General features: G+C 42.8%; 1 protein-coding gene across 3 annotated transcripts in view; it reads left to right on the top strand.

The window, feature by feature from the left end:
* ARFGEF2 (ADP ribosylation factor guanine nucleotide exchange factor 2) overlaps positions 1-25,283 on the top strand; it is a 78,778-nt gene extending 53,495 nt beyond the window's left edge. For all 3 annotated transcript variants that reach the window (XM_061631359.1, XM_061631358.1, XM_061631357.1), the window contains 11 exons: positions 6,613-6,743; positions 6,838-6,967; positions 7,462-7,597; positions 10,051-10,189; positions 10,272-10,326; positions 10,765-10,879; positions 12,279-12,409; positions 14,408-14,576; positions 15,087-15,225; positions 16,022-16,139; positions 24,851-25,283. In XM_061631359.1, the coding sequence (XP_061487343.1) occupies positions 6,613-6,743; positions 6,838-6,967; positions 7,462-7,597; positions 10,051-10,189; positions 10,272-10,326; positions 10,765-10,879; positions 12,279-12,409; positions 14,408-14,576; positions 15,087-15,225; positions 16,022-16,139; positions 24,851-25,027 (1,440 nt within the window). In that variant the 3' untranslated portion in view covers positions 25,028-25,283. The remainder of the gene's footprint in view (positions 1-6,612; positions 6,744-6,837; positions 6,968-7,461; positions 7,598-10,050; positions 10,190-10,271; positions 10,327-10,764; positions 10,880-12,278; positions 12,410-14,407; positions 14,577-15,086; positions 15,226-16,021; positions 16,140-24,850) is intronic.
* The last annotated feature ends 2,234 nt before the right edge of the window (positions 25,284-27,517 follow it).

Raw genomic sequence — 27,517 nt, 5'->3', positions numbered from 1 at the left:
GGTTTTTGTTACTTGTGTGTCTCCCAAGTGCTTTCCTTCCCTCTGTCTAGTGTTTAACACTGTTTTCCCTTGATTCCTGGGGAATTTCCTTGGGGGGGGTTCTCCCTTGCCCGGGCCATTTATTTCTCCTGTTGTTTGCCTGACGGCTCTTAGAGAGACCGCGGCTGCGGTTCTCCACGTTTTTTGGCTGTTTTGAGTTATTTTCTCTCTGGGTTCTGCCGCATCCCTCGGGAGCCTGCGGCTGCGACTCTACTGTAGCGGCTTTTCTCCGTTGGGCTGCCTCGAGCCGCACTCCGCGGCGTCCTTAGAGAGACCGCGGCTGCGGTTCTCTCTACTCTCAGGCGGGAGCTTGCGGCTGCGGCTCCCTGCGTTATCCCGCCACCTGCTTTGAGCCTTCTCAACCCACGTTTATTGGCCGCTTGGGTCGGTGCCTTCCTGGGTTCTGCCGCGCTCCTCGGGAGCCTGCGGCTGCAGCTCTCCTGTAGCGGCTTTTATCCTTGGGCTGAGCCTCGCTCTGTGGCTTTAAATTCCCCGCCGCGAAGAGCTCTGCAGTCTGTTGCTGCCTTACCCGTTACAACTTTCTCCTGGCCGTCCCCTGCTTGGGTTTTTCAGAGCCGCGAGTGCGTTTTCTTGGCCCCGCGGCTGCTGCTGTAAGGCTGCGCTGGGCAGCCCCAACCCCAGTTCGCTGGTACAAGTCCGCCATTGCTCCTTCTTTATCTCTGCCATTTTTTGATCATTTTTTCCCCACTCTTTTTACGGGCGCCATTTTGTTTGTCCCTTTTTCCCCCGCCTTTTCTGTTACCCTCTCCTGTATTAACCAAGGGGGATCTGCCTTGCAAGGGCTCCCTGTATGTGTGTTGCAGATAGGACCCTATAACTATACTAGGGTTTCTTTACCACACGACTACTGCTGCTGCTCATTGCAACTGTCTGCTCTACAACTACTTGAACCTATACTTCTGTGGCTGTATCTTCAAGGCTGTGGCTCTGATCTCAGTTGCTGGACTGTACATTCTGCCCAATTCATGGCCGTATGCTGAGGCCGTTTATTCTGTGCACAAGCTCTTGGACTGTACATTCTGCCCCCTCTGTGGCCGTGTACCAAGCCTGAACTAGTCTGCCTTATATTGACGCTGTTACCATCGTACATTCTGCCCCCTCTGTGGCCGTGTACCAAGCCTGAAGTCTAGTCTGCATTATATTGACACTGTTACCATTGTACATTCTGCCTCCTCTGTGGCCGTGTACTTAGCCATCTGCCAGTGCATTCTACCCCCTCTGTGGTCGTGTACTGCGCCTGTTCGGGTCTCTACATTCTGCCCCCTCTGTGGCCGTGTACTGCACCCATAGTGAATATAAGATGGCGGAACAGCCAGACATGTCTCAGACAGCCAAGCCACAACCATCTAAGGCAACTAAGACTAAGCATGCCAAAGCACTGGCTAAGACTAAACATCTTTCCAGCCACAGCAAACCGAAGCGCCCATGCTATGCGTCTGTTCCGACCCCCACCTCAGCAGTCCAGGAACAGCTAACGGATATCTTTCATTCCCCCGCTGCTTCTTCCGATGAGGAGGACTTTGCTGGCTTTCCTACTCAGCCAACACTTAACCAGCCTCCTCCCATATTGCCGCCCCGGGCTTATCCTACATCACAGCCCACTGACCCACCTACTCAGGCACAACCATCTGCTTCAACGGGGCTGCAGCTGTCTCATGAGTTTCTTTCACAACTTCAGGGCATGCTGTCATTTTCTACTCAAATGCAGTCACCACCACAAGTCCCCGCCATACTTCAACACACTATGGACCAATATGTAGGTCATGAGGCAGATCCCTCCTGCTCCCCAAATCCTTTTGACGTAGCTAGAGGCAGATGTATTGATGACACTTCATATGGGGAGGAGTCACCCTTTGCTGATCATGCTGAAGGAGATGAATGGAGTGACTCTTCGGAACATGAGGAGGATACATCGTATCGCTTGTTTAATGCCTCAGATTACCAACCTCTAGCTCGCAGGGTAGTTAACACCCTTGGTCTCCAAGCTGCGCCCCCAACAGCTGCCGCTCCAGCTATTAAAGGAGCCAGGGTTCTCAAATCTCCTGCACCCACTGAGCATTACATCCCGGTGCCGGATCCCATCGCTAAACTGGCCACTGAAGAATGGTCTCATCCATTCCAAACTCGCCGCTTCAAGAACCTGGCCGACAAACTTTACTCTCTAGCTCCTGACTTTGCCACCAAGCTGGCTGTTCCCGGCATAGACGAGCCGATCGCTAGCCTAGTTTCGCGATCTCTTTTGCCTAGGGAAGGAGAATCCCAACTGAGGGATGCTACTGAGCGAAGATTAGACTTCGCTCTCCGCAAAAATCATGAGGCCACTGCTTTCTCCATGCGAGCCTCCGCATCAGCTTCCGTCTTCTCCAGAGCAGCAATGATGTGGCTAGATGATCTTCTAGAGGACCCTAACCCTGATCCTGCTTCTCTCAGAAGGTCACTGATAAAGTTGCGCAAGACAGCGGCATTTGTAGCTGATGCTACTTTGGATGCCACTCAACTGGGGGCACGAGCCATGACGGCCCGACGGACCCTCTGGCTTCGCCACTGGCAAGCTGACTCTACAGCCAGAGTGAATCTCTCCAGGGCACCTTACTCCGGATCTTTGTTCTTCGGCGAGGAAGCTCTAAAGGCAGTGCTGGTTGATCCCAAAGACGCTCACAAACCGGTTTTGGCCACTGTCAAGAACATCGATCGTAGGCCTTTCAGGCGATTTCCCTCCTTCCGCAATAACCAGCCCTTTCGAGGAACGCGGCCAGGAGGACGAGGCTGCGACTTCCGATCCTATGACTCCATTCCCTTCAGGGGAACCTGGAACCAACGTTTCCAGGGCAGAGGTCAGTAGCAAGGGCGCAGAGGTACTTCATCGTCCTCATATAGGGGAGGGTCTCGCCAGCGCAAACAGTACTAATACACCACCGGTTGGGGGTAGACTGCTTATGTTTGGAGACAGTGGCTGCGTCTGACTAAGGTTGCCTGGATCAGGGACCTGTTTTCTTCTGGCTATGCAATAGAGTTTTGGGCGACCCCACCAGACAAATTCCATCTATCCCCTTGCCCCAGGGCGCCAGCCAGGCACAGCATCATGCAGACAGCTATACATCACCTCTTGGACATAGCGGCGATAGAGCCAGTCCCTACAACAGAGAGGTCGGAAGGGGTGTACTCCCTCCTATTTGCTGTGCCGAAACGAGATTTGTCATGGAGGGTGGTATTGGACCTCAAGTTCGTCAACCGTTTTGTAACATACCGCAGATTCAAAATGGAATCCCTCCACTCCATTACTGAAAGCCTGCAAGAAGGAGACTTCCTGGTTTCTATCGACTTAAAGAAAGCGTATCTCCATGTGCCCATTTGCATAGCCCACAGAAAATTCCTTCGGTTTGCTTTTGGCCCCCAGCACTTTCAATATAGAGCGATGCCATTTGGCCTTTCCTCTACTCCACGAGTTTTTACCAAAGTGCTTCTCACCTTAGTGGCTTACCTCCGGATTCAAGGGGTCCATCTCTATCCATATCTGGATGATATTTTAATATGGGCAAACTCTGAGGAGCTGGCTCATCGTCATTTAACGCTCACCCTCAATGTTTTGCAGGCCTACGGCTGGCTTGTCAACTTCGACAAAAGCCATCTTCAACCAACCCAATGCCTACTACATCTAGGAGCGATGTTGGACACCCTGCAGGAGATGGTGTTTCTGTCTCCAGATCGCATAACTGCCATCACAAACATTGCGAGGTCCTTGATGCAACAAACATCCGCAGACGTCATGCTGTTAGCCAGGGCGCTCGGAATGTTCATCTCTACCATCCATATTGTGCCATGGGCTTGAGCCTTCAGTGGGCTTTGTTGCCCTTTCAACAGGACATTGCCAACTCCAATCATCGCACAGTTCCTCTGAGCCCCGCACTGCGCCTTTCATTCTGCTGGTGGACAACGGTCCAACATCTTTCTAGGGGCACTCCGTTCAGAGAATCCCGCAGGACTGTTGTCACCACGGATGCCAGTCTCATCAGCTGGGGAGCACACTGCAACTCCCAGTACGTTCAGGGGGTTTGGTCCACAGCAGAGCAGACTCAGAGCATCAATTGGCTGGAGCTCAAGGCGGTCCACTTGGCTCTACTTCATTTTCAGTCTCTGTTCCCTTTGGACCATGTCCTCATTTGAACAGACAACACGTGTGTAAAATCGCATTTGAACAGACAGGGGGGCACCAGGTCCCATCCTCTGCAGGATCTAGCTTCCCTCATCTTCGTCTGGGCAGAACACCATCTTCAATCCCTAAAAGCAGAGCACCTCAGAGGGATTTGGAATGTGACAGCAGAATGGCTCAGCAGACAACAGGTCTTTCCGGGAGAATGGAAACTTCATCCGACCATTTTCCATCATCTCCAGCGTCGGTTCGGCGTCTTTTCACTCGACCTGTTTGCTTACAGTTGCAATTACCAGCTTCCCAGGTACTTTGCTCGATACCTGGACACAACAGCGGAAGCAGTGGATGCTCTGTCAATACCGTGGCCAGAGGGTCTTTTGTACGCCTTCCCTCCCATACCGTTGTTAGCCAAAACTTTGCAGAAGGCGCGGAGCGAGAGGGCACAGTTGGTTCTGATAGCACCATATTGGCCACGCTGACCGTGGTTCTCAGATCTTCTTGCAATGTCGGTGATGGATCCTTGGACACTGCCAGTCAGGCCAGATCTTCTATCCCAGGGTCCAGTATGGCATCAGGACCCCACTTGGCTCAATCTAACAGCGTGGCATTTGAACGGGGACATTTGAGGTCGGCTGGCCTGTCTGACGCTGTTATCGATATTATCTTAGCCTCGAGACAACCATCTACCACCCGTATTTATCAACATACGTGGGTGGCTTTCTCCAAGTGGTGCCAGTCTCACCACTGCGATCCACACCAGGCCACTATGTATCAGGTGCTGCAATATCTCCATAGCGACCCAACACTCTACGTCGACATGCGTCCACTCTGTCGTCCATTCTCTCAGTGTCCTCCACTGGTGCCCCTATTTCCTCACATCCGTTCATTAAACGCTTCCTCAGAGGCACTGCTTTACGTTCACCGGCCATAGTTCACTGTTTTCCCTCATGGAGTCTGTCCAAGGTCCTCCAAGCTTTACAACGCCCTCCGTTTGAACCCCTTAGGACTGTGCCTTTATGTCTACTGTCCTTCAAGGTCTTGTTCCTGGTTGCCATCACTTCTGCCAGACGGGTTTTGGAACTGGGCGCATTGTCTTCTGCCCGCCATCTCTGTGTCTTTCACAAGGACTCTGTTGTGCTGGAAACTGATCCTTCCTTCCGTCCCAAGGTCAATTCAGTTTTCCATTGCAATCAGGACATTGTACTCCCTTCGTTTTGCCCGAACCCCACTCATCCTCTAAAGAAGGCTTGGCATTCGTTGGATGTTCGGAGGGCTCTCAAGACCTACCTGTCTAGGACCCAGGAGATTCGACGAACGGAGTCTCTGTTTGTATCCTTTCATCCAAGGTCTATGGGGCATAAAGTAACCACTTCTACCTTATCCCGTTGGTTAAGGGCATGTATTACCTTAGCATATGAGTCCCTTAAGCTGCCAGTTCCAGCTAGTATAACAGCTCATTCTACTAGGTCAGCTGCCACTTCGGCTGCTTTTGCTACTAATGCTCCTGTTGCTGATATTTGCAGGGCTGCTGTTTGGTCTACCCCACACTTGTTTATAAGGCATTATAAAATAGATCGTTATGCCTCTGCCGATGCTTCTTTTGGCAGACGAGTGTTGCAACAGGTTCTTAATGACAATTAGCATGTGGGTGGTCCCTCCCTATTATGGGCTGCTTTGGTACATCCCGCAGTGATGGCCGTCCTCATATGGAAAATGGACCATTGGTCTCACCAATGATTTTGGTGATTTTCATATGAGGACGGCCATCACGACCCTCCCAGTTGGAGGATGTATAGATATTTTACTAAGATGTTATATATTACTGTTACGCTATTGTATTTAAAGTTACTAGTGAAGTCAAGACTGCTAGTTCTGTTATATCGCTATGTTAGAGTCATGTTATTATGCATGTTATTTTCCTGCTGGCAGGCCTGTTGGCCCTGTTCTTGTATTTTTAGATATTTCTCTATAGACTTGCTGCGAATGAACTGGAGAGTGGGAGGGGCTTGACGCCCCTAGTCTTGACTTCAAAGACATTCTTGCCTTCGCACGATAGGTGGAGCTAATACCCCCACAGTGATGGCCGTCCTCATATGAAAATCACCCTTCAGGTGAGACCAATGGTCCATTTCCTCCCTCCACATGTTCCCTGCACCATCACTAGATCTGCTCCAGAAGGTTGGAAGAACCCCCAGGACAAATTTGAGGGGAGAAGAGGGGGAGAATGTTCTTTTGTGCAAGGAGAAATCCTTGTGCTCATGGAACCAGTGACTTCATGCTGTATTGAATACAACCCTATGTTTTGTAAATTCACGTTTCTCTACATTTCTCAGTTCTGCAGCAAGACCCAATTGAGCACCTTTAGTGTTGGTACTAAACTGCCAGCTCCTTTCTGTTCACAGGTTCTAAGAGAATACACAAGTGATGACATGAATGTGGCTCCTGGAGACAGAGTTTGGGTCAGAGGCTGGTTCCCTATTTTGTTTGAACTTTCTTGTATCATCAACCGGTGCAAGCTAGATGTGCGGACAAGGTAATGAAATGTCACCTTTTTGGTCCTGTCCAGTTATTAACATTCTTTGCTATTCAGTGTTATTGTCTTATTTTTGCCTTTTTTCATACTGTAGAGGCCTAACGGTTATGTTTGAAATTATGAAGAGCTATGGCCATACCTTTGAAAAACACTGGTGGCAAGATCTGTTTCGAATTGTATTTAGGATATTTGATAACATGAAGCTCCCAGAGCAGCAAACAGAGGTATTGGAAGCAATTTTATAATAGCAAACTAGATTAAAAACAGAAATTGAAGCCACATTTTGATCTAGTAGGCTTTTTTTATTTCCTTATACTGAAATGTTTTTTTTTTCTCAGTTAGAGAGGTTTGGGCTTTGTTATCAATGTTAGCATGGTGCAAGGACATAGTATGGGTTTCTGTTCCATTTAGTCCTTGTGCCTTGCCCAAGATGAGCAAGAATGTTAGCCATTCTGTGCTTCAGTAGGCAGTCCAGTTCTTGTCATTTATAAAGTCCCATGTACAGTATATGGTGCTTCATGAGCTAACATAAACAAAAATGGTGTTGCTATCCTTAGGACCTTGCAGTCTTAATTTTTTACAGTGAGAAATAGGAACACAAGGATGTGGCCTATTAATGTATAAGCTTTATTGTAATTTTCATTATACATTCAGAACTCTCAGAACAGTTAGCAGTATTTTCCATCCAATACAAGGGTTCCCTTTTTTCTCTCATCAGAAATCTGAATGGATGACTACGACGTGTAATCATGCACTTTACGCAATCTGTGATGTATTCACACAGTTCTATGAAGCTTTGAATGAAATTCTTCTTGCTGACATATTTGCACAGTTACACTGGTGTGTAAAACAAGGTAGCTTATTTACATACATGTCACTTTATTCTTGGAATGGCCGAATCTGTCACTTTCAGTTTTTTGTTTTTCCAATCTTAAAATCAGTTTGCCCCATTTCAGCATCAGCTTGCAATTTTTTTAAAAGTCTGCATGAAAACATGTATGCATTTTCATGCACATTACTCCTAATTTATGCATTTTCTATTCAATTTTACTGCATATAATTTATTTTGGTGTGTTATTTCCCCTAATATGTGGTTTTTTTGTATGCACTTTCCCCTAATGTATACATTTTTGGGATGGAGACCTGCATTACAAAATTTGGAGAAGTGTGAATTTTAAAGGATTACTGCATTTCAGTTTGTGTTTTGCTTCAGGAAGAATGAATTAGGTAGATTCACATTAAAACACAAACCAAATGAATTTCTTTTCCCATCCCAACTTTATAGTGAGCGGATACTTTCCCTATGTTACCCCTCCCAAACGCATTTTGTAACAAGAAAAAGTAGCTATTTAAAAAGTAAGTTCATTCTTACTAGTACAGTACAAGAGTATGTTTCTTCTATCTGAATAATAATCTAAGCTGTCTAGCTAGTATTCTTTTTGTACATTTGATAGAACTTTGTTGAAAAAGTGATTGATGATTTAAGAGTTTTTGGATAAGTAACCAAATTCCTTCATCTTTTTCTGATTGTCCCTTTCTTAGTTCTTCATCAGAAGACTCCCATCCTTTCAGACATCTGATAGATTTGTGATTTAAAATGCTGGACCATTTGTTTTAAAAGTGTTCTGTGGAGTGCTTCTAAACAGTCTTTGGGTTATTAGTAAGTCAGCTAAGTAATTTTAACAGCATTCCACACACAAGCTAAATTTTTTACAAAAAATTCCTACCAGCATGACCCAAACTTACCTTGTAACTACTTCTTGATCTTTTAGAGCCATGCTCAAATAGCATTCTATTGCTACTGCTCAGAATTGGGTTTTGTTTTTGCTGCTTGCAGTGGAATGTGGGCAGGAATAGCTCTGTAGGTACCAACTGTTGAACTCTAATTCCTTCCATTGTGCCTAAGATACTGATGAAGACCTCTAGTGAGCTTGATTTGTTTTAAAACAGCTGTTTTGATTGCCAGTTCGTTTCTGGGCTTAACTCAAGGTGCAAGTGTTTAAAGCCTTAAATGACTTAGGTCCGAAATACCTGAAAGACCTCCTCCTTCCCTACAGACCCTCTCAGATGTTGAGATCAGCAGAGGGGGCCCTTTTGGTTGTTCTGCCACCCTTGGAAGCTCAGGGGATGGTGGCCCAAGAGAGGACATTCTCTGTGGTGGCCCCTAAGGTGTGGAACTTCTTCTCCACCGAGTTGTGTCTGGCAACTTCATTATATATATTTTAGGCAAATGCTGAAGACACATCTTTTTACCCTGAGGTGTATATTTTTAGGACCCGCTCTATTTTGTGATTTTAGGTTCTTAACTGTTTTTAAAGCTATATTTTAAAATTGTTGTAGTACACCCTGGAACCTTTGGTTGAAGGATAGGTAACAGATGGTTATGATTTTGTATTAATGTATTTTAAGGTCTTTTTATGATGTTTTAAAGTGTTTTTAGCGTTTCTGTTGCCACCTTGCGCTCCTGCTGGGAGGAAGGGCAGGATATAAATCAAATAATAAATAAATGATAATTGGAAAGAGATAACTGGAGTTTCCTCCTTTTTGTCTGCTGACCTTACACAAATCTCTCTTTCCATGGACCTTTATGCTGTGCTCTGTGTGAGACAATGGGAATTAGCATTCCTAGTCTCACAGAAACACTTGTCTCTTTTGACTGGGGTTTTCAGTGTTATAATCTTGCTGCAGTGCCTGTGTATTGGCCTGGTGCAGATGTAATAGTGGCTTCCTGCAAACGAGATGCCAACCTTGGAAAAGCACATTCCTTCACTTTTCTTCTTTTTACTGGAGTGATTTTTCCCTCTCGCTTCCTGTAACGAGCCATGGTATTGTCCTTTATATATGCACGGATGCAACTATTGCTAATTCTAACTATGTTTCTAAAAGAAAATTTAAAGGGGCCTTCAAAATTTGGTTTTCAAACGAGTCATGATTAGTGCTAACCATGGTTTTACATCAGTGCATTTACAAGGAAAACCTGAGTCATGAAGCAAAGGGAACTGCTCTGGAGAGGCAAGGAGAGAGAGAAGACAATACACATTTAAGGTCTCCCTAATGTTATGTTTACACCATCTCATTCTCCCATTTTGCAATACTGCATTAACTTACTGCTTCATACTGAACACTAAATGACAGCACATCAGACTTCTTGGCAAGTGATTTACAAATACTATTAATCTCTAAGGATGAAGTGCAGGTAATTAATAAAACAAGTCAGTTATAATTTGTGTCTCTAGTTACAGTGGATATTTAATTTTGTTAAAATTAGGATTTTTTAAAAAGAAGGCTGGTTCTTCAATTTCTATAGATAATGAACAGCTGGCTCGATCGGGTACCAACTGCCTAGAAAGCCTGGTAATACTAAATGGACAAAAATTCAGTCCTGAAGTCTGGGACCAAACCTGCAATTGTATGCTAGAGATCTTCAGAACTACAATTCCCCATGTGTGAGTATAATTCCAAATGCAGCATATGTAAAGTGATTTCAAATTAGGTTGCATTTCTTATCAAATTGTTTCTTCCTTGAAGCTTGCTGACATGGAGGCCAGCAGGGATGGAAGATGATTCATCTGAGAAGCACTTGGTAAGTGCTTTTTTTCACTGGAAAAAGTGTATGCAAAATGAAGGCATATGTGACAGCTTTGTGTTTATGGACAGTTAATGTGGAAAGAGAAGTTCATTACATCCTTTAGACCCATATTGGGTCTAAGACAAAGAAGGGAAATCTTTGGCCCTCCAGCTGTTGTTGAACCCCAACTTGCATCAGTCCCAACCAGCATGATCAATGGTCAGGGAAGATGGGAGTAGTAGGGCCATAGGCTCCCCATTCCTGGTTTAAGATGCAGCGTTCTAAGATATAAAACAGGAAAAAACGAAAAGAAAACACATAGAAAAAATAGTAAGTATTAGCAGCAGCAATATATTTCTTTGGGTGTGTCGTACCTTAATTATGGCATGCTAAAGAATTAATTTGAAACTGAGACATGCACGAAATGTTAACACAGATCCTGTTTACTTCTAGGATGTGGACCTAGATCGCCAGTCTTTAAGCAGTATTGATAAAAATGCTTCAGAAAGGGGACAGAGCCAATTTTCAAATCCTACAGATGAGAGCTGGAAAGGTGGCCCTTATTCAAGTAAGTCTGTGCTTTAGCCTCCTCAGTATCAATATATGTAAGGGCTATCCACTCTTCATTCAGGCCCCCTTGCAAGTTGCCCCCACCCTATTTTGTGATTTTAGGTTGTTTTTGTTTTGATGCTGTATTTTAAATTGTTATAACCTGCTCTGGAACCTTTGGGAGAAGTGCGGGTAATGTTTAGCAATAGCAATAATAGCAGCAGCAGTAGTACTATTTACATACAGGCATTCTTAACTCCTTGCATCTACTACAATTCTGCTGCTGCTAACTTGTGTTCATATTTGTTTCCAGTCTTGTAGCATTGTCTTGTAGAGCCTTGGAAATTATAATGGAAATCTACAACCATTGCAAGGCCTTTGTTGTTGTCCCCTTTCTGTACAGCTTCGGTCAATGGATTCATAGATTTATTTACATTAGGGCCCCGCTCATACAGCGGGTTACGTTCCGGACCCCCGCTGTAAAGCGAAAACCGCTGTAAAGCAGATCCCATTGACTTACATTGACCAAAATGGTGCTCGGTGGCAAAAAAACACCGTAAAAGCGGAACAAGCGCTGTAAAGCGGGGGCTTTCTACAATCCACAACCGCTGTATTAGTGGAACGCTGTAAAGCGGGGCCCTACTGTATTTATTTAACAGGCTGTATATGCTGCTTATGGTTATAATCTATAACCTCTAAGCAGGTTATTTAAGTTACTTTCTCAAAGTCAAATAATGCTGACCTCATTCTTTCAGTCAACTGATTTGTTAACCTTAAAACCTCAATTTAAGGAGCCTTGAAGTAGCCGTAACAAAAAAGAGTGCTGTCATAAAGGTAAAGGTGTCCCAGCAGTTATAGTGCGAGTCGTTTCCGACTCTTAGGGTGACGTCTTGCGACGTTTACTAAGCAGACCGTATATATGGGGTGGGATCGCCAGTTCCATCCCCGGCCTTTCTTTACCCCCCAGCATATGCTGGGTACTCATTTTACCGACCACGGATGGATGGAAGGCTGAGTGGACCTCAACCCCTTTTACCGGAGATTTGACTTCCTCCTTCCATTAGAATCAAACTCCGGCCGTGAGCAGAGCTTTGGCTGCGTTACCGCCGCTTACCACTCTGCGCCATGTAACAAAAAAGAGTGCTGTCGTACTTACATGGAAAGATGTATTCTGTCATGGAGTGCCCTCAAAGCACAGGAGGATAGCAGTCTTCACTGACACCATGGTAGCTCAGAAAGTTTGTGGTTCCCTGTTGCTAAAGAATATTGCACAGTACATGCTTGGGAAGGAGTCTTCTTGGAAGATGGGGACCAGGGGGCTGTCTGATCAAGGTCCCTTTATGTGGTCACACCAGTTTTTACTGAACAAAGATGAACTGCTTTGAGAATTAACACCTACTGTATTTATATTCTCTTAGACCAGAAACTCTTTGCTAGCCTCCTTATTAAGTGTGTTGTGCAGCTGGAATTGATACAGACCATTGATAACATAGTATTTTACCCAGCAACGAGCAAGAAGGAAGATGCTGAGCATATGGCTGCTGCTCAGGTAAGAAACCTCAAATACTTATCCAGTGTTGCAACATCTTGGCTGCTGGATTTTGCTAACATTTAGTGTCAAAGAATTGCCCCCCTGGGGTCCCTTGCCCTCAGCACCCCAAGGGGGGTTCTTTGCTTCTGAGAACAGTCCCAACACCTTTGGGTCTCTGCCCCCCAGGCAAACTCTCCCTCCTTCAGGATTAAGTTCACAGTAGTACTGCCACCACCCCTCTGTCTAGCTCCTTTCTCTGAGAAAGGGGATCTCAGAGAGCTACGTGAGTTCCAAGGGTATTAACCCACATTAATCAACGGTAATCAGTAGTGTCCAGTGATCAAAGACTGGATTTAGAATCATTAGTTTCAAGTAATACACACCAGTGGGTTTATTTAAAAGAAAAGAAAGGTATATACAAAAAGAGAGCAGCAACTGTTTCCTTAAAGCCAGTCTCCCTCAGCCAGGCTACAAGAGATACATTGGCATAACGAAGGTGAGAGATTCAATACAGACCGAAAAACATAACAAAAAGCTTGCTAAGCTAAGATTCTATACTCACAGTAGAATAGCCTGTCCCAATGGCTTTTCAGGCGAGTCGAGATAGGTGGAAATAGGGAACAACCACTGAAGGAACATCCTTCATATTTATGGAGTTTACTGGTCAACAGGGGGAGGGGTAATTAGCTATATTCTGCCCCTGCCATGATCAGCTTCTTTGAAGATAAGGGAGCTTGACAGCCCCACCCAGGAATCCTGATCTACAACACCCCCTCTTCCTGACTTTTGATCTCAGGAAGCAGATAAGTGATAACAGCTAAGGTTCAGTTGCATCTTCTTGACATTTGTAAATTGCCTGTCTGGTGCTGAGCTGTGGATCTCCCTCAGTAGGGCGTCCCAGGGATTCACACGGCTCCCAGAATTCTCTGTGGTTGAACCATTTTAGCTTGACCACAGTTAGCTATTCTTGACATTTATTACCTAGTGTAGAGAAAGATGAAAGAAGAACTTTGCACTGAGAGTCCTTTGCCTTGTATGTGAGATGTCCTTGAGGCAGTGGGTTTTCATTTTTTGCTGAAGAGGCTTAACTTTCTGCTCTGGCTGGCAGGAGTATGAACTGAACAAACAAAGCAATATTTCAATTAAACTATATCTGGCTTGCTACTGGATAACTGCAGTTAGGTCAAAGTGGCCAGTGAAAAGGAGGGATGATGCTGAAATTGATGTTACCCCAATTTTCTCCAGAAGACCCAATGTGCAGATTGTATGGGACAAATGTTGCTGTGAACCAGAGATAAAGTTAGGTTACATATTTGATAACAGAACTACATTTACTCTTTAACTGTATCAGAGAGAAACCTGCAGAGGTTCCTCCGAGGTGGCAGCTGCTATTTGGTTGTTGTTGCCTCCCGCACATGGGCCAGAGAGGGCACATACACAAACCAAGGCATCGTGAATGAGTTGTGCTTCTACATAGAACACCTACAACTCTTTCACTGATGGCAGAAACTTTGGCATGTGTCCTCTGGTCTGCCTGTGTGTAGGGAAAATAATGGATGCATCCAGGCAACAGCAACCAGTGGGCTTTGGTGACCTGGCTTCCCAACACCACCTATCGCTTCCTGCCAGTTACTGAGAGGGGAGGAGCAGGGAACCTGGTGCAAGCCCTGCCTAGGGAGCATCGGATTGGCTCCACTGCTGCACCTGCACCAAGCTCCCCGCTTCTTTGCCCCTCCTCCTCTTGGTAACTGGGAGCAAGTTCCTCCCTACCGGGAGGAAGAGCAACCTATAAATCAAATAATAATAAAGAAATAACTCACAGCATTGGGAAGTTAGGTCAGTAGTGCAGCTTAGCCTGTGCTACCCTGCTGGCTGCTACTGCATTCAAATACATTGACCTGAGATCAAAACTGGTCTATAGGGTATTAAATCATGCTTGGAAACTGTGAAATAAAGGGGAAACCCTGATTGCACTTATTCAGCCAACATTTCATGTAACTGAATTTTCCTCTTTAGAGAGACATGCTAGAAACAGACATTCACATTGATACTGAAGACCAAGGAATGTACAAATACATGTCTTCACAACATCTTTTCAAGTTGCTGGACTGTCTTCAAGAGTCTCATTCATTCTCAAAAGCTTTTAACTCAAATTATGAACAAAGAACAGTCCTGTGGAGAGCAGGTAAGCACAAAGAGCTTGGAGTGCAGAGGGTTGTGTTATTTTAAAACATACTTAAATCAGCACTTGGTCTTTTGTAAACTAGGGGAAAAGCTTTTTTTTGTAAACAAACCTACAGAATGTTCAGTTTCACTTAAACCTTGAACCAAGTCTGTGATGCCTCACTTAGAGCCTGACTCCACATTACATTTAAATACACTTAGTGACAGCCCAATTTCCCTTTTAAAACTGGGAGGAAGAAGAACACTTTTGGGAGAAAGTCAGTAGAATAGAAAAGCTCAACCCTTTCCCTTTTCCAAATGCCTCCTTCCAGTGGTTTCACCTGCATGTGGTTGCAAAGGCATGTCAAATATGTGTTTGGAACCTCACTATGTAGAAAATCTGTGGCAGTGTGAGTGTTAGATTTGGAATGGACATGTAATTACTTTGCCCTACATCACACTTCCATGTTCCTCTTTGGTGTCATAAGCAGCTTGAGAATGTGGAGCTGTAATCACTGTCCTTAATTTCTAGGGTTCAAGGGTAAATCCAAGCCTAACCTTTTAAAACAAGAAACAAGCAGTTTGGCTTGCTGTCTGAGAATCCTTTTCCGGATGTACGTTGATGAAAACCGCAGAGACTCCTGGGAAGCTATACAAGAGAGGCTGCTGAAGTAAGCATTATGTCTGCCCTTCAAAAAAATGTTATTAGGCTGCCCAGTCCAGTGACTGCTTATGGCTACAGAATTCCATTGTCTGTATGGAATGCCTCAATCTAAATCTTCCTATTCATTAGGCATACAAAGGGATGGGTATTCATATCAGGGTCTTCCATTAAGGCCGGTTGGGAAGTCTGCATGTGCCTATGAAAGTAACCTGATAACTGGAGCAGTTCATTAAACTCTTCCATTGCACATGGTAAAAGAGCTTTTGGCTCTGGCTTCAGTGTGGTTCTTGTTAAGTTTTGCTTCCAGTTAGTTGAGTGAAGCTGCTAGAAGACTGAAAAGAGAATCTTCTTAATAGAGAGGACTGGACATGTGGAAGTGTCTCAGGAACAGAGCTTGGAAAAGTTACTTTTTTGAACTACAACTCCCATCAGCCCCAGCCAGCACGTGCTGGCTGGGGTTGATGGGAGTTGTAGTTCAAAAAAGTAACTTTTCCAAGCTCTGCTCAGGAATACAGAAAGCCTTTTGGATACCAGGTGACGAAGATTGCCTGTTTGTAGAATGAACTGTAATTCTTCCAAGCTTACTTTCAGCTTCAGTAGGGTGGCTTTTTAAAAAGACAACACAAATGTTGAATAATGAAAGAAAAAAACATTGGATATATTGTCACTTTCCTGTTCCCATTTAAAGTGACCTGATCAAACTTCCACTTGTACTGGTAGGCTTGAGGGGAGACAGCAAAACCTGTTCATTTGCTTACTGTTCTTTTTTCTATGTATTGAATGGATGCATAATCTTTCCTTAGTGTGTGCAGTGAAGCGTTGGCGTATTTTATCACCGTGAACTCAGAAAGCCACCGAGAGGCCTGGACTAATCTCTTGTTGTTACTTTTAACAAAAACACTAAAAGTCAGTGATGAAAAGGTAGGAAAAGCATCTCTCCTAGGTTTTATCCACATAACTTCACACTCTTACCTGAAACTATAGTCCTGTACACACAAGCATTGCACAAAGGGGCATCACGCTTAGAATGTAGCTGCAGGGCTATGCTTCTGTCCCCATCCCCAAGGTCCTGTGGTGCTGCTGGCCCTGCCCCTGCCATCCACACATTAGGCACAGACATCTGTAAAATGAAGGCCTTGTGGTGTTCTGGACCCCTGCACAGTTGGGGTGCTAGAATGTATGGAAACCACACATACATTGAGGACTACATGAACAGGATTTCTTGTGCAGATGTCCATGCCTAACATTTGGAAATTGGGGTAGAGCCATGGCACTGCACAACCACTACGATGGGGATAGTGGTCTAATTCTGGAGTCCCATTCTATGTGTTATGCCCTGTAATGTTCGGCTAATTGGTCAGTTGCCTGTTTTGGATGGGGTCATAGTCCCTCTGAAAGATCAGGTCCGTAGTCTGGGGATGCTCCTGGATCTATCATTGCCTCTAGAGGCCCAGGTGACCTCAGTGGCTATGAGTGCCTTTTACCAGCTTTGGCTGGTAAGACAGCTGCAGCCGTTTCTGGACTAGGATAGCCTGACCACTGTTGTCCACGCACTGGTAACCTCCAGGCTGGATTACTGTAATGCGCTCTATGTGGGGCTGCCCTTGAGGTTGGTCTGGAAGCTGCAGGTGGTGCCAAATGTAGCGACCAGACTGTTCACTGGGGCAGAGTATCACCAGCATGTCACCCCACTGCTGAAAGAATTGCACTGGCTGCTCATTTGCTACCAGGCCAAGTTCAAGGTTCTAGTTTTGGTGTACAAAGCCCTATACAACTCAGGACCAGGTTACCTGAAAGACCTTCTTACCCCTTATATACCCAGTCGATTACTATGCTCTGCAGGTGAGGGCCTCCTGCAGATACCATCTTATCAGGAGGTCGGTTGTGCACAACATAGGAAACGGATCTTTAGTGTGGCGGTACCTATCCTGAGGAATTCCCTCCCCTTAAATATTAGGCAGGCACCGTCTCTGTTATCTTTTTGGCGCCTTTTGAAGACTTTCCTCTTTCAACAAGCCTTTTAAGTTGGGACCTATCCCAGTTTGCGTCCATGTTGCAATTGCTTTTTAATATATATTTTTTTAAAAATATGGTTTTTTAACCTTTTTTAAAAGATGCTTTTAAAGCTTTCTTTAAAAATGCTTTTAAAGTTGTTTTGTTGTAATGTATTTTAAGGTCTGTTTTTATGATGTTTTGATGTGTTTTTAGTGTTTTTGTTTGCCGCCCTGGGCTCCTGCTGGGAGGAAGGGCAGGAATGAATAAATAAATAAATAGTGCTATGTACAAAGGAAGTGGGGGGGATGTGGCTTTCGTACTGTCAGAATGGCTACCCAAGTGGTATTTCTGGAAAGAGAACACTGCTTCTGATCCCAAGTGGGTGTAGTCATTCTTACACTACAAAAGATATCTACATGCAGGAGCATTTTATGCATGTACATAAAGCTATACTGTGAGAAGTGGCATTCTGAGTTTTAGATAAAGTTGCATGTAACAAAGCTAGCTCTACAGGAGCTATGTTCAGAACTCTTCCTGATTTCATTGTGGTATCAAGTTGAAATCAATAAATTTGTAGAAACTGATCAGTTTGTTCAGTTATACTGGTGCTGATCACATCTACCTAGTTTGTGCTCTTTAGAGGCTGCATTCAGTAAACCATTTAAACTAACATGCTTGTCCTTGAACTGGCTTTGTTACACTGACTACACTTTGAGCCTGTGTGGTCCTGTCCCATGTTGGATAGATGAATGGATTTCAGTTGCAAGCTAAGCTTCATTGTGCAGCCTTCAGTGTAGTGTCTAAAATAGGAATAACAATTGCCTGCCTCTTTGTTGGTGTGCAGGTAAACAAAATAAGATGAATGATAGTAACTAATTAATTTAGATCATAGTTGGCTAACATGTGGCTAACAGTCTCCCGGATGTTGCTGGACTTCAGCTCCCATCATCGCTGAACTTTGGCTATGTCAACTGGACTTATGGGAGCTGGAGTCCAGATTTAGCCACCCCTGATTTATACAGAGATGGTAAATGTAAGTACATGATGTGTTGCAGCTTCAAACTTGAAGATCAGTTTTCAAGAAGGTAGAAAATAGCCACTCCATTTTAAGATGTTTTAAAAACCATTAATATTGCTACATGTTAACATCTAGAATGGAAAAAGCAACTTCTAAATGAGGTCTGGCTGTATTCTTGGGGTCCACTTGATACAGTGGTCCAGGTAGACAGTGGTCCAGGTAGCTCCATACCATTGTTCTGCAATAAAGTGAACACCAAGAAGAAAGACCTGTGAAGCCAGTAATTTGTTTCTTGCAAACACATTTTTTGAGCAACCGAAAAGACGACTGTACACGTGGACATTATCAAATGGTCAAAAGAGGAATCAAACTGATTATATAACTGGTAGCAGAAGATGGAAAAGTTCCATACTTTCTGTGAAAACATAACCAGGAGCAGACTGCAGGACAGAACATGAACAGGTAATATTGAAAATCAGAGCAAAGCTAAAGAAGAACAGCAAAGCAATATTAACGCCAAAATACAATTTCAATAACACCCCAGAAGAATATAAAGATCAAATAAGGAACAGATCTGAGTCTTTAAACTTAGTTGATAGAGAACCAGAAGAACTGTGGAATGAAGTCAGAGACATTATCGGGAAGAATACAAAAAGACAATACCTCTAGTTAAAAGGAAAGACCTCAATGGATGACTGATGACTGAAGAAACTCTTAAAATGGCTAAAGAAAGAAAGCAAAAGCAAAAGGATTTACGGTCAGAACCCTAAATGCAATAATACAGCGACTAGTACGTAGGGACAAACACAACTATTACAATAGTTATTGTTTAGAAATAGAAGAGGACAACAAAATAATTTGTTTCTTGCAAACACATTTTTTGAGCAACCAAAAAGGCTGTACATGTGGACATCACCAAATGGTCAATATAGGAATCAAATTGATTATATAATTGGTAACAGAAGATGGAGAAGTTCCATACTTTCTGTGAAAACAAGACCAGGAGCAGACTGTGATACAGATCATGAACTCGTAATGTCAAAAATCAGAGTAAAGCTAAAGAACAACAGCAAAGCAATCACAATGCTAAAATACAATTTAAATAACTTCCCAGAAGAATATAAAGATCAAGTAAGGAACAGATTTGAGGCTTTAAACTTAGTTGACAGAGAGCCAGAAGAACTATGGAGTGAAATCAGAGCCATTACCAAGGAAGAATGCAAAAAGACAATATCTCTAGTTAAAAAGAGAGAAATACCTCAATGTAAGACTGAAGAAACTCTTAAAATGGTTAAAGAAAGAAGGAAAGCAAAAGCAAAAGAAGGTAGAAACACAGTCAGAACCCTAAATGCAACAATACAGAGACTAGTATGTAGGGACAAAGAGAACTGTTATTGTATAGAAATAGAATTTTGAATCTACCATTTCTGGGCAAGGTCATTGAGCGAGGGGTGGCCAACCAGTTGTCAGCACACTTGGATGAAACAGATTATTTGGATCCATACCAATCGGGTTTCAGGACTGGTCACGGAACTGAAACAGCCTTGGTCGCTCTGGTTGATGATTTGAGGAGGGCATTAGATAGGGGAGAATCCACCTTTCTTGTCCTCCTTGATCTCTCAGCGGCTTTTGATACTGTCGACCACAGTATCCTTCTGCTTCGCCTGGAGGGATTGGGAATTGGAGGCACTGTATTACAGTGGTTCCATTCCTTTCTCTCCGACAGGTACCAACAGGTAGCGTTGGGGGAGGAGGTATCAGACCCTTGGCCTCTCAATTGTGGTGTGCCACAGGGCTCTATCCTCTCTCCCATGCTATTTAACATCTATATGAAGCCGCTGGGAGCAATCATCAGGAGATTTGGGCTGCAGTGTTATCAATATGCGGATGACACTCAGCTCTATCTCTCGTTTAAATCTTCACCAGAGTTGGCTGTGGAGACCTCGTCCAACTGCCTGGAATCCGTGAGTGGATGGATGGGAAGGAACAAGCTGAAGTTGAACCCTGATAAAACTGAGGTACTGCTTGTGGGGGACAAGAGAAGGTTGGGTGACATTGACCTGAAGTTCAGTGGGGTGAGTTTACCCCTAAAGGACCAGGTCCGCAGCCTTGGGGTTGTGCTTGATTCCAGGCTGTCCATGGAGGCTCAGATTTCGGCAGTGAGCCGGGCAGCCTGGTACCAACTACACCTCATACGAAGGCTGCAACCCTACCTTCCTGTTCATCAGCTCCCACTGGTGGTACACGCCCTGATCACCTCTCGTTTGGACTACTGTAATGCGCTCTACGTGGGGTTACCCTTGAAAACGGTCCAGAAATTACAACTGATACAAAATGCGGCGGCTCGACTACTTACGAATAGTCGCCGCTGAGATCACATCACACCAGTGTTGTTCGACCTACACTGGCTTCCAGTTGTTTTCCGAGCCCAATTCAAGGTGTTGGTATTGACCTTTAAATCCCTATACGGTTTCGGCCCAGTTTATCTCACGGAGCGCCTTCAACGCCACCAATTATGCCGCCCGACAAGATCGGCCACACAGGGCCTTCTCTCAATCCCGCCAACAAAAACAGCCAGATTGGCGGGTACAAGAGAGAGGGCATTCTCAGTGGCGGCCCCCACTCTTTGGAACTCCCTCCCACAAGATCTCCGGCATGCCTCTTCCCTAAATGTATTTCGGAAAGCCTTAAAGACCTGGCTTTTTCAGCAGGCCTTCGGGGTATCCGGGGAGGGTTAATCGATATAATTGTAATGCCTCCTACCCAGTTTTAATATTGTTGTTGTAGATCTATTGTTTTTATTGTATTACTGTATTTTATTAATTGTATTTTAATAATTTTGTAAGTCACCTAGAGTGGCCATTGGCCAGATAGGCGACGAAGAAATTAAATTTATTATTATTATTAGAAGAGGACCACAAAAAGGGAAGCACAAGAGCCCTATTGCCAAAGATTAGAGAAATGAAAGGGGAATTTAAACCAAGAGTAGGGATGTTGAATAATCAACAGGGGAACACACTGATTGACTGAGATGAAATAAAAGGAAGATGGAAGCAATACACTGAAGAACTCTATAAAAGAAATGCAAGGATGAGAGATTCATTCACGGAAGAACCATATGATGAAGAACCAGAAACTTGAGAATGTGAGATGAAAGCTGTTCTTAAAATACTTGGAAGAAACAAATCACCAGGAACAGATGGCATACCAATAGAGCTGCTACAAGTTGCTGAGACTGAATCTGTCCAAATTTTGACAAAAATTTGTCAACAAATACAGAAAACGAAACAATGGCCCACAGACTGGAAGCATTCAATATATATCCCAGTTTCAAAGAAATTGGATCCCAGGGAATGCAGTAATTATTGAACTATTGTCTTAATATCCCATGTAAGTAAAGTAATGCTCAAGATTCTACAACAAAGGCTCTTACCATATATGGAGCGAGAAATGCTGGATGTCCAAGCTGGATTTAGAAAAGGAAGAGGTACCAGAGATTATATTGCAAACATACGTTGGATAATGGAACGGAGCAAGGAATTTCAGAAGAAAATCACCCTGTGCTTTATAGATTACAGCCAAGGCTTTGATCATGTAGATCATAAACTATGGAATGCTTTAAAAAAAATGGGGATGCCATAGCATCTGATTGTCCTGATGCACAACCTATACTTTGGACAGGCTACTGTAAGGTCAGAATATAGAGAAACCAATTGGTTCCTCATTGGAAAGGATGTGAGACGGGGTGTATTTTTTCACCCTATTTGTTTAATCTATATGCAGAACATATCATGTGGAAAATGGGCTTGGACCAAGATGTAGGAGGAGTGAAAACTGGAGGGAGAAATATCAATAATTTAAGATATGCAGACGATACCATACTGCTAGCAGAAACCAGTAATGATTTGAAACAAATGCTGATGAAAGTTAAAGAGGAAAGCACAAAAGCAGGACTTAAGCTGAACGTCAAGAAGACGGTAGTAGTAACAGAAGGTTTATGTAACTTTAAAGTTGACAATGAGGACATTGAACTTGTCAAGGATTATCAATACCTTGGCACAGTCATTAACCAAAATGGAGACAATAGTCAAGAAATCAGAAGAAGGCTAGGACTGGGTAGGGCAGTTATGAGAGAACTAGAAAAGGTCCTCAAATGCAAAGATGTATCACTGAACACTAAAGCCAGGATCATTCAGACCATGGTATTCCCAGTCTCTATGTACGGATGTGAAAGTTGGACAGTGAAAAAAGCGGATAAGAGAAAAATCAACTCATTTGAAACATGGTGTTGGAGGAGAGCTTTGCGCATACTATGGACTGCAAAAAAGACAAATTACTGGGCGTTAGAACAAATTAAATCAGAACTGTCACTAGAAGCAAAAATGATGAAACTGAGGTTATCATACTTTGGACACATCATGAGAAGACCTGATTCACTAGAAAAGACAATAATGCTGGGAAAAACAGAAGGGAGTAGAAGACAAAGAAGACCAAACAAGAGATGGATTGATTCCATAAATGAAACCACAGACCTGAACTTACAAGATCTGAACAGGGTGGTTTATAAGAGATGCTACTGGAGGTTGCTGATTCATAGGGTCACCATAAGTTGAAATCGCCTTGAAGGCACATAACTACAACAATCTTTTGGATTTGTCTAATTCTCTTTTAAAGCCATCTAAGTTGGTGACCATCACTGCCTCTTGTGGGAGCAAATTTCATATTTTAACTGTGCTATGTGAGGAAGTACAATTTTTTCCTTTCCTGAATCTTCCAACATTGAGCTTCATTGCATGGCAATGAGTTCTAGTGTTATGAGAGAGGGAGAAAAACTTTTCTGTATCCAGTTTCTCCATGCCATGCATAATCTATCATGTCACCTCTTACTTGCCTTTTCTCTAAATATAAAAAACCCAAAAGCTGCAAACTTTCCTGATAGTGGAGTCCATCCATCCTCTTGATAATTTTGGTTGTCCTTTTCTGAACCTTTTCTAGATCTTAAGTATCTTTTTTGAGGTGAGGTGACCAGAACTGTACACAGTATTCCAAATGCAGATGCACCATAGATTTGTATAACAGCATTATAATCCTAAATGAGGTATAATATAAAAATGTAGAGTATCTTAAGTTTTGAAAACACTTGATGGCCCGATGAAGATGTTTTGGGAGCCAGATTCGGCTCACATGCTGCCCATTCACCACCTCTACAATAGATTGCTCCTCATGGGTATTTCTGGTTACTGCAGGGCCAGCCCAAATTAATTAATTAAAAAATTTTTTTACCCACCCTTCACCACAAGGTCCCAGGGTGGGTTACAGCAAATAGAAAATATAATTTTAAGATGGATATAAATCACTACAATTTTTGAAACACATAAAACCATTCGAAAATGGAACTGAGCAATATAAATTAAGTGAAGGAGGTGGGTCATAAAAAATCAAATAGCATAACTGTCAGAGGCTAAAATAAAGAGGTGCGTCTTCAGTATAGGGCAAAAACTGTACTATGAATACACTAGATGCACCTCTGGTGAGATGGAGTTCCACAATTAATGGGTTGCCACAAAGATAGCCCTTTCCCGCGATACCATTTCCTGCATTTCAGAGGGTGATGGAACTACTAAGAGACCCTTCTGCAGATCTTAATGCCCAGGAAGTCTTATACATGTTTGGCACCTAAATCATTTAGGGCTTTATACACTAATGTGAGCACCTTGAATTGCCCCCAGAAACAAACTGGCAACCAGTGCGACTGGTTTGAAACAGGAGTTATGGGTTCTAAATGGAACCCCAGCCAGTAATCTGGCCACTGCATTTTGTACCAGTTGAAGTTCCCGAATCATCTTCAAGGGCAGCTCCCACACAGAGTGCATTGCAATAGTCTAACCATTAGTCTTACCATTAGGTAGAGCGAGGTAGCCACTGCAGGCAGTTGATTTCTAAAGCCATGAAAAGATAGCAAAATAGTTAACTATATAATATTCCTATTTTACAGTTTTTATTCTCTGAGTGGGGAAAGGCATCTGTGGGATAACATAACTGGCTTTTCATACTAGGCACCTTAATTTGGAGGGGGTGGAATTTGCTGCTCTGACTTGGGCAAGAAAATGTCTTGGGCTGGCTGTTCTGCTTAAGTGAGAAACTAGGGGAAATGCATAGTAGTGGACTCGAAGCATGCAATTTTCAAATTCTAGATGAATTATTATTGTTACTGTTGTCAGCTGACAGCAGCCATTCCATCAGCTGCCTCTGGGGGAGGGATGAGAAGCAGGAGTCATTCCATCAGTTTCACCGAAAGACCAGCTCCATCAGGCACCTTCTACCCCTCAACTGTTTCTATGCCAGCTAGTCATTTTAAGAACTGCTATTTAAGAATTGGTGCATGAGTTTGTTTCCCTTTGTTTCTTCTCTCCCTGTCCCATTTCCTTTCTGTGTTGTGTTTTTTAGATAGTAAGTCTACGGGAGGGGGCTGTCTTGTTTTAATTGATTGTGTGTAAGCTACTGTAGGAGCCTTTTTGGCTGAATAGCGGGGTGGTATCATTATTATTAATAATAATAATAATTTTATGGGCGTGCATTTGTGAATGATTTAAATGTTTTTTCTTTTTCTCTTTCTAAGTTCAAAGCACATGCTTCAACATATTACCCCTACCTGTGTGAAATAATGCAGTTTGACCTGATTCCAGAGCTCCGAGCTGTACTGCGGAAATTTTTCCTGCGTATAGGTATAGTGTTCAAAATCTGGATTCCTGAAGGACAGTTGCGGACAACAGGGACTCATTCATTTGCATGGTAGCTCCATCACTTCTCTTTCTTAAAGCTTGAGTTATGCTAAGTTGAAAAAAATGGATGCTGAAAGAGATTAATTGTTTGCATATCTCGAAGAAGATGAAACAACTAAGGGAGCAGCAGGTTTATACTGATCAAGATGGTATTTTTGAAGGAAAACTGTATTCTGGTTTTTTTTAAAAAAATTCTGGCTGCCCTTTAAGAATAGCTGTTCAGCATTTCACAATTTAATGCAGTAAATGTCAAGTCATTCTTATCACGAAGCTTGTCTCTTCAAATCTGTTATTTGCAATGGCTTCCTTTTAATGCCTTTCAGCTAACTGCCCAACCATCTGCTGGAAATTATGAATGAAAGGAAACCGTTTCCCTAAGAGAATAGTGAAAATATTCATATAGGCCTGTGATGTTAGCAAATGTATTAATAAATATTTAAGAGGGCTTAAAATCATCTGAAAATCATGCTGGAACAATTTTTTCTCATTGGAGTGGATTTAGTTGAAAACGACGTGTGTGTGAAAATGGATCCTTCCTTCTTTTAATGTTCTGGTGCTGTCTCTACTCTAAACACATGGCAAGCTGGGGATTGGGCAGTAATATGACGAACCACCAAACAAAAATCCAAAGCGATCTTGATCTCCATCATCCTTACTGCCAACTTGCTATAAGTTGCAAAATATTTGTGGTACATCATTCCCAGAGCAGCACCATATTGTGTTGGCCTGGACCTCATTCTTTTTCAACATATGCAGATATCTTTGATAGTGGATTTGTATCAACAGAATAATTTGGAGATAACATTATTGCAAAGGAAATGCTGCTCCCCCCCCAAACAGGAGAAAACCATTACATATTAGCCTATTAATCCAGTTCAGTCCATAACAAGCTTGACAGCTTAAAAAATTCATCTGATTCTTAATATTTAATAATATGGAGGAAATGACAAAATGCACATTAAATGAACTAAAATGTATTCTAGTTGATCATATCCTTCCCTTTTGAATAGTATATTTGGGTATAAGCAGTCTGTCTTTAATGTGCATTAAGATATTTCTATTTTTATTGCAGAACTGTGAGTTATGGTTGTTTTTAATGGCTTGCTTAGTACTTTATTGTCAATAGTGGTATGAGGGTGGAGTCTGGTTCCTATTGGGACCACTTGATTTATTAATATAAGTGCACATGTACTTGTGACAGAATCCTGTTAGGGGGCAAAAGGAAGGAAACTTGCAATTTTATCAGTGCAGTTCTCTTGGCTCTTCTGACTTTGGGTCGGGGGGTTGTTTTATTTTCTTTGTAAGATTATGTCTTAGTATTCTTGGACTAGTAAAGGAAATAGTTTTGTAAGATACAGCAGGCTAGAACCTGCTTAGTTGTAACGAGTATAAATTTTATATAAAAGGGCAGGAAGGAATTTTTTTCCATCCAGATGTATAAAAAATCCAAGTGCAAAAGTATTATTAAGCATATTTTGTGCTTACCTATTCTTTGCAAACAAGAACTGTAAAAGTATTAACTAATTAGGGGCAGGAAAACAGGAGTTGGTTGACCACAATTCAAAGCAAACATCTTTGCAATAAGCTCCTTTGAAGATGATAGCATCCAAGTTTAAATATAATTAGGTTAAGAGTGTTTGGAACTTTTTCTTTACAGATTGGGTTTGGCTGTTTAGCTCAACCAAAGTTGTTAGTTTTTGGAGACCAGAATTGATGGTTGGGTTTCTTTTATTAAATACTGGTGCGTAATCTCTGTCTCTCTCAAGCTAGTTTTGTGTATAGTGAAGCAGTCTGGATTTTATATTTGTGTTTGGTCATTAATATAAGAACAGTTTCTGATATTTAATTTCTACCAAAGAATTTTACATAAGTGGTGCAGCATTTGCCTCGTGTGAAGCACGTTTCTTAGACAGAAATCTAAGTAATTTATTAGAAAGGACTGTAGTAATATTTTGCCTTGGGCAAAAGGTTAGGTGAAGAAATGATAGTCTGACTTCCTTCAACATTTAAAGCAATTTGTGTTTGCAGTATAAAGATGTATTTCACCATGTACTGCAGTGTCACTTGTTACACACGCACACAGATATATATATACACATCCACATACTGACTCTTATTTTTAATTGGACTATTTATCGTCCCCCTACTATGGTTCTGCTATTAAAATAGCCCTTTTTGTCAAGTGTTACCTGTTCAGATTTGTAGCCATTTTGTCTTCATTATGGGAGCATGGCAGCGTTACAACTGATGCTTCAGCATCTGAATGAGAAGTGCAATATCCTTGGAACAGAAACAGTATCTTCCAACCATTTGCAATGTAAAATAATATGAAGAAGCTTTATATGTGAGATCTTAGCTTATATAGAGAATATTCTGATCATACAACTTAGAGTCTTTTAAAGCCTTAGTGTTAAATGACTTTATTTTCTTCAGAAAGCTGTTAGCAGTCAACAGTTACATGGCTGAACTTTAAATACACTTGGGAGGGGTATCTAGATTATCAT

This window comes from Rhineura floridana, chromosome 6, assembly GCF_030035675.1.
Source record: "Rhineura floridana isolate rRhiFlo1 chromosome 6, rRhiFlo1.hap2, whole genome shotgun sequence".
NCBI lineage: Eukaryota > Metazoa > Chordata > Lepidosauria > Squamata > Rhineuridae > Rhineura > Rhineura floridana.
This window is presented reverse-complemented; position numbering and strand designations above follow the sequence as displayed.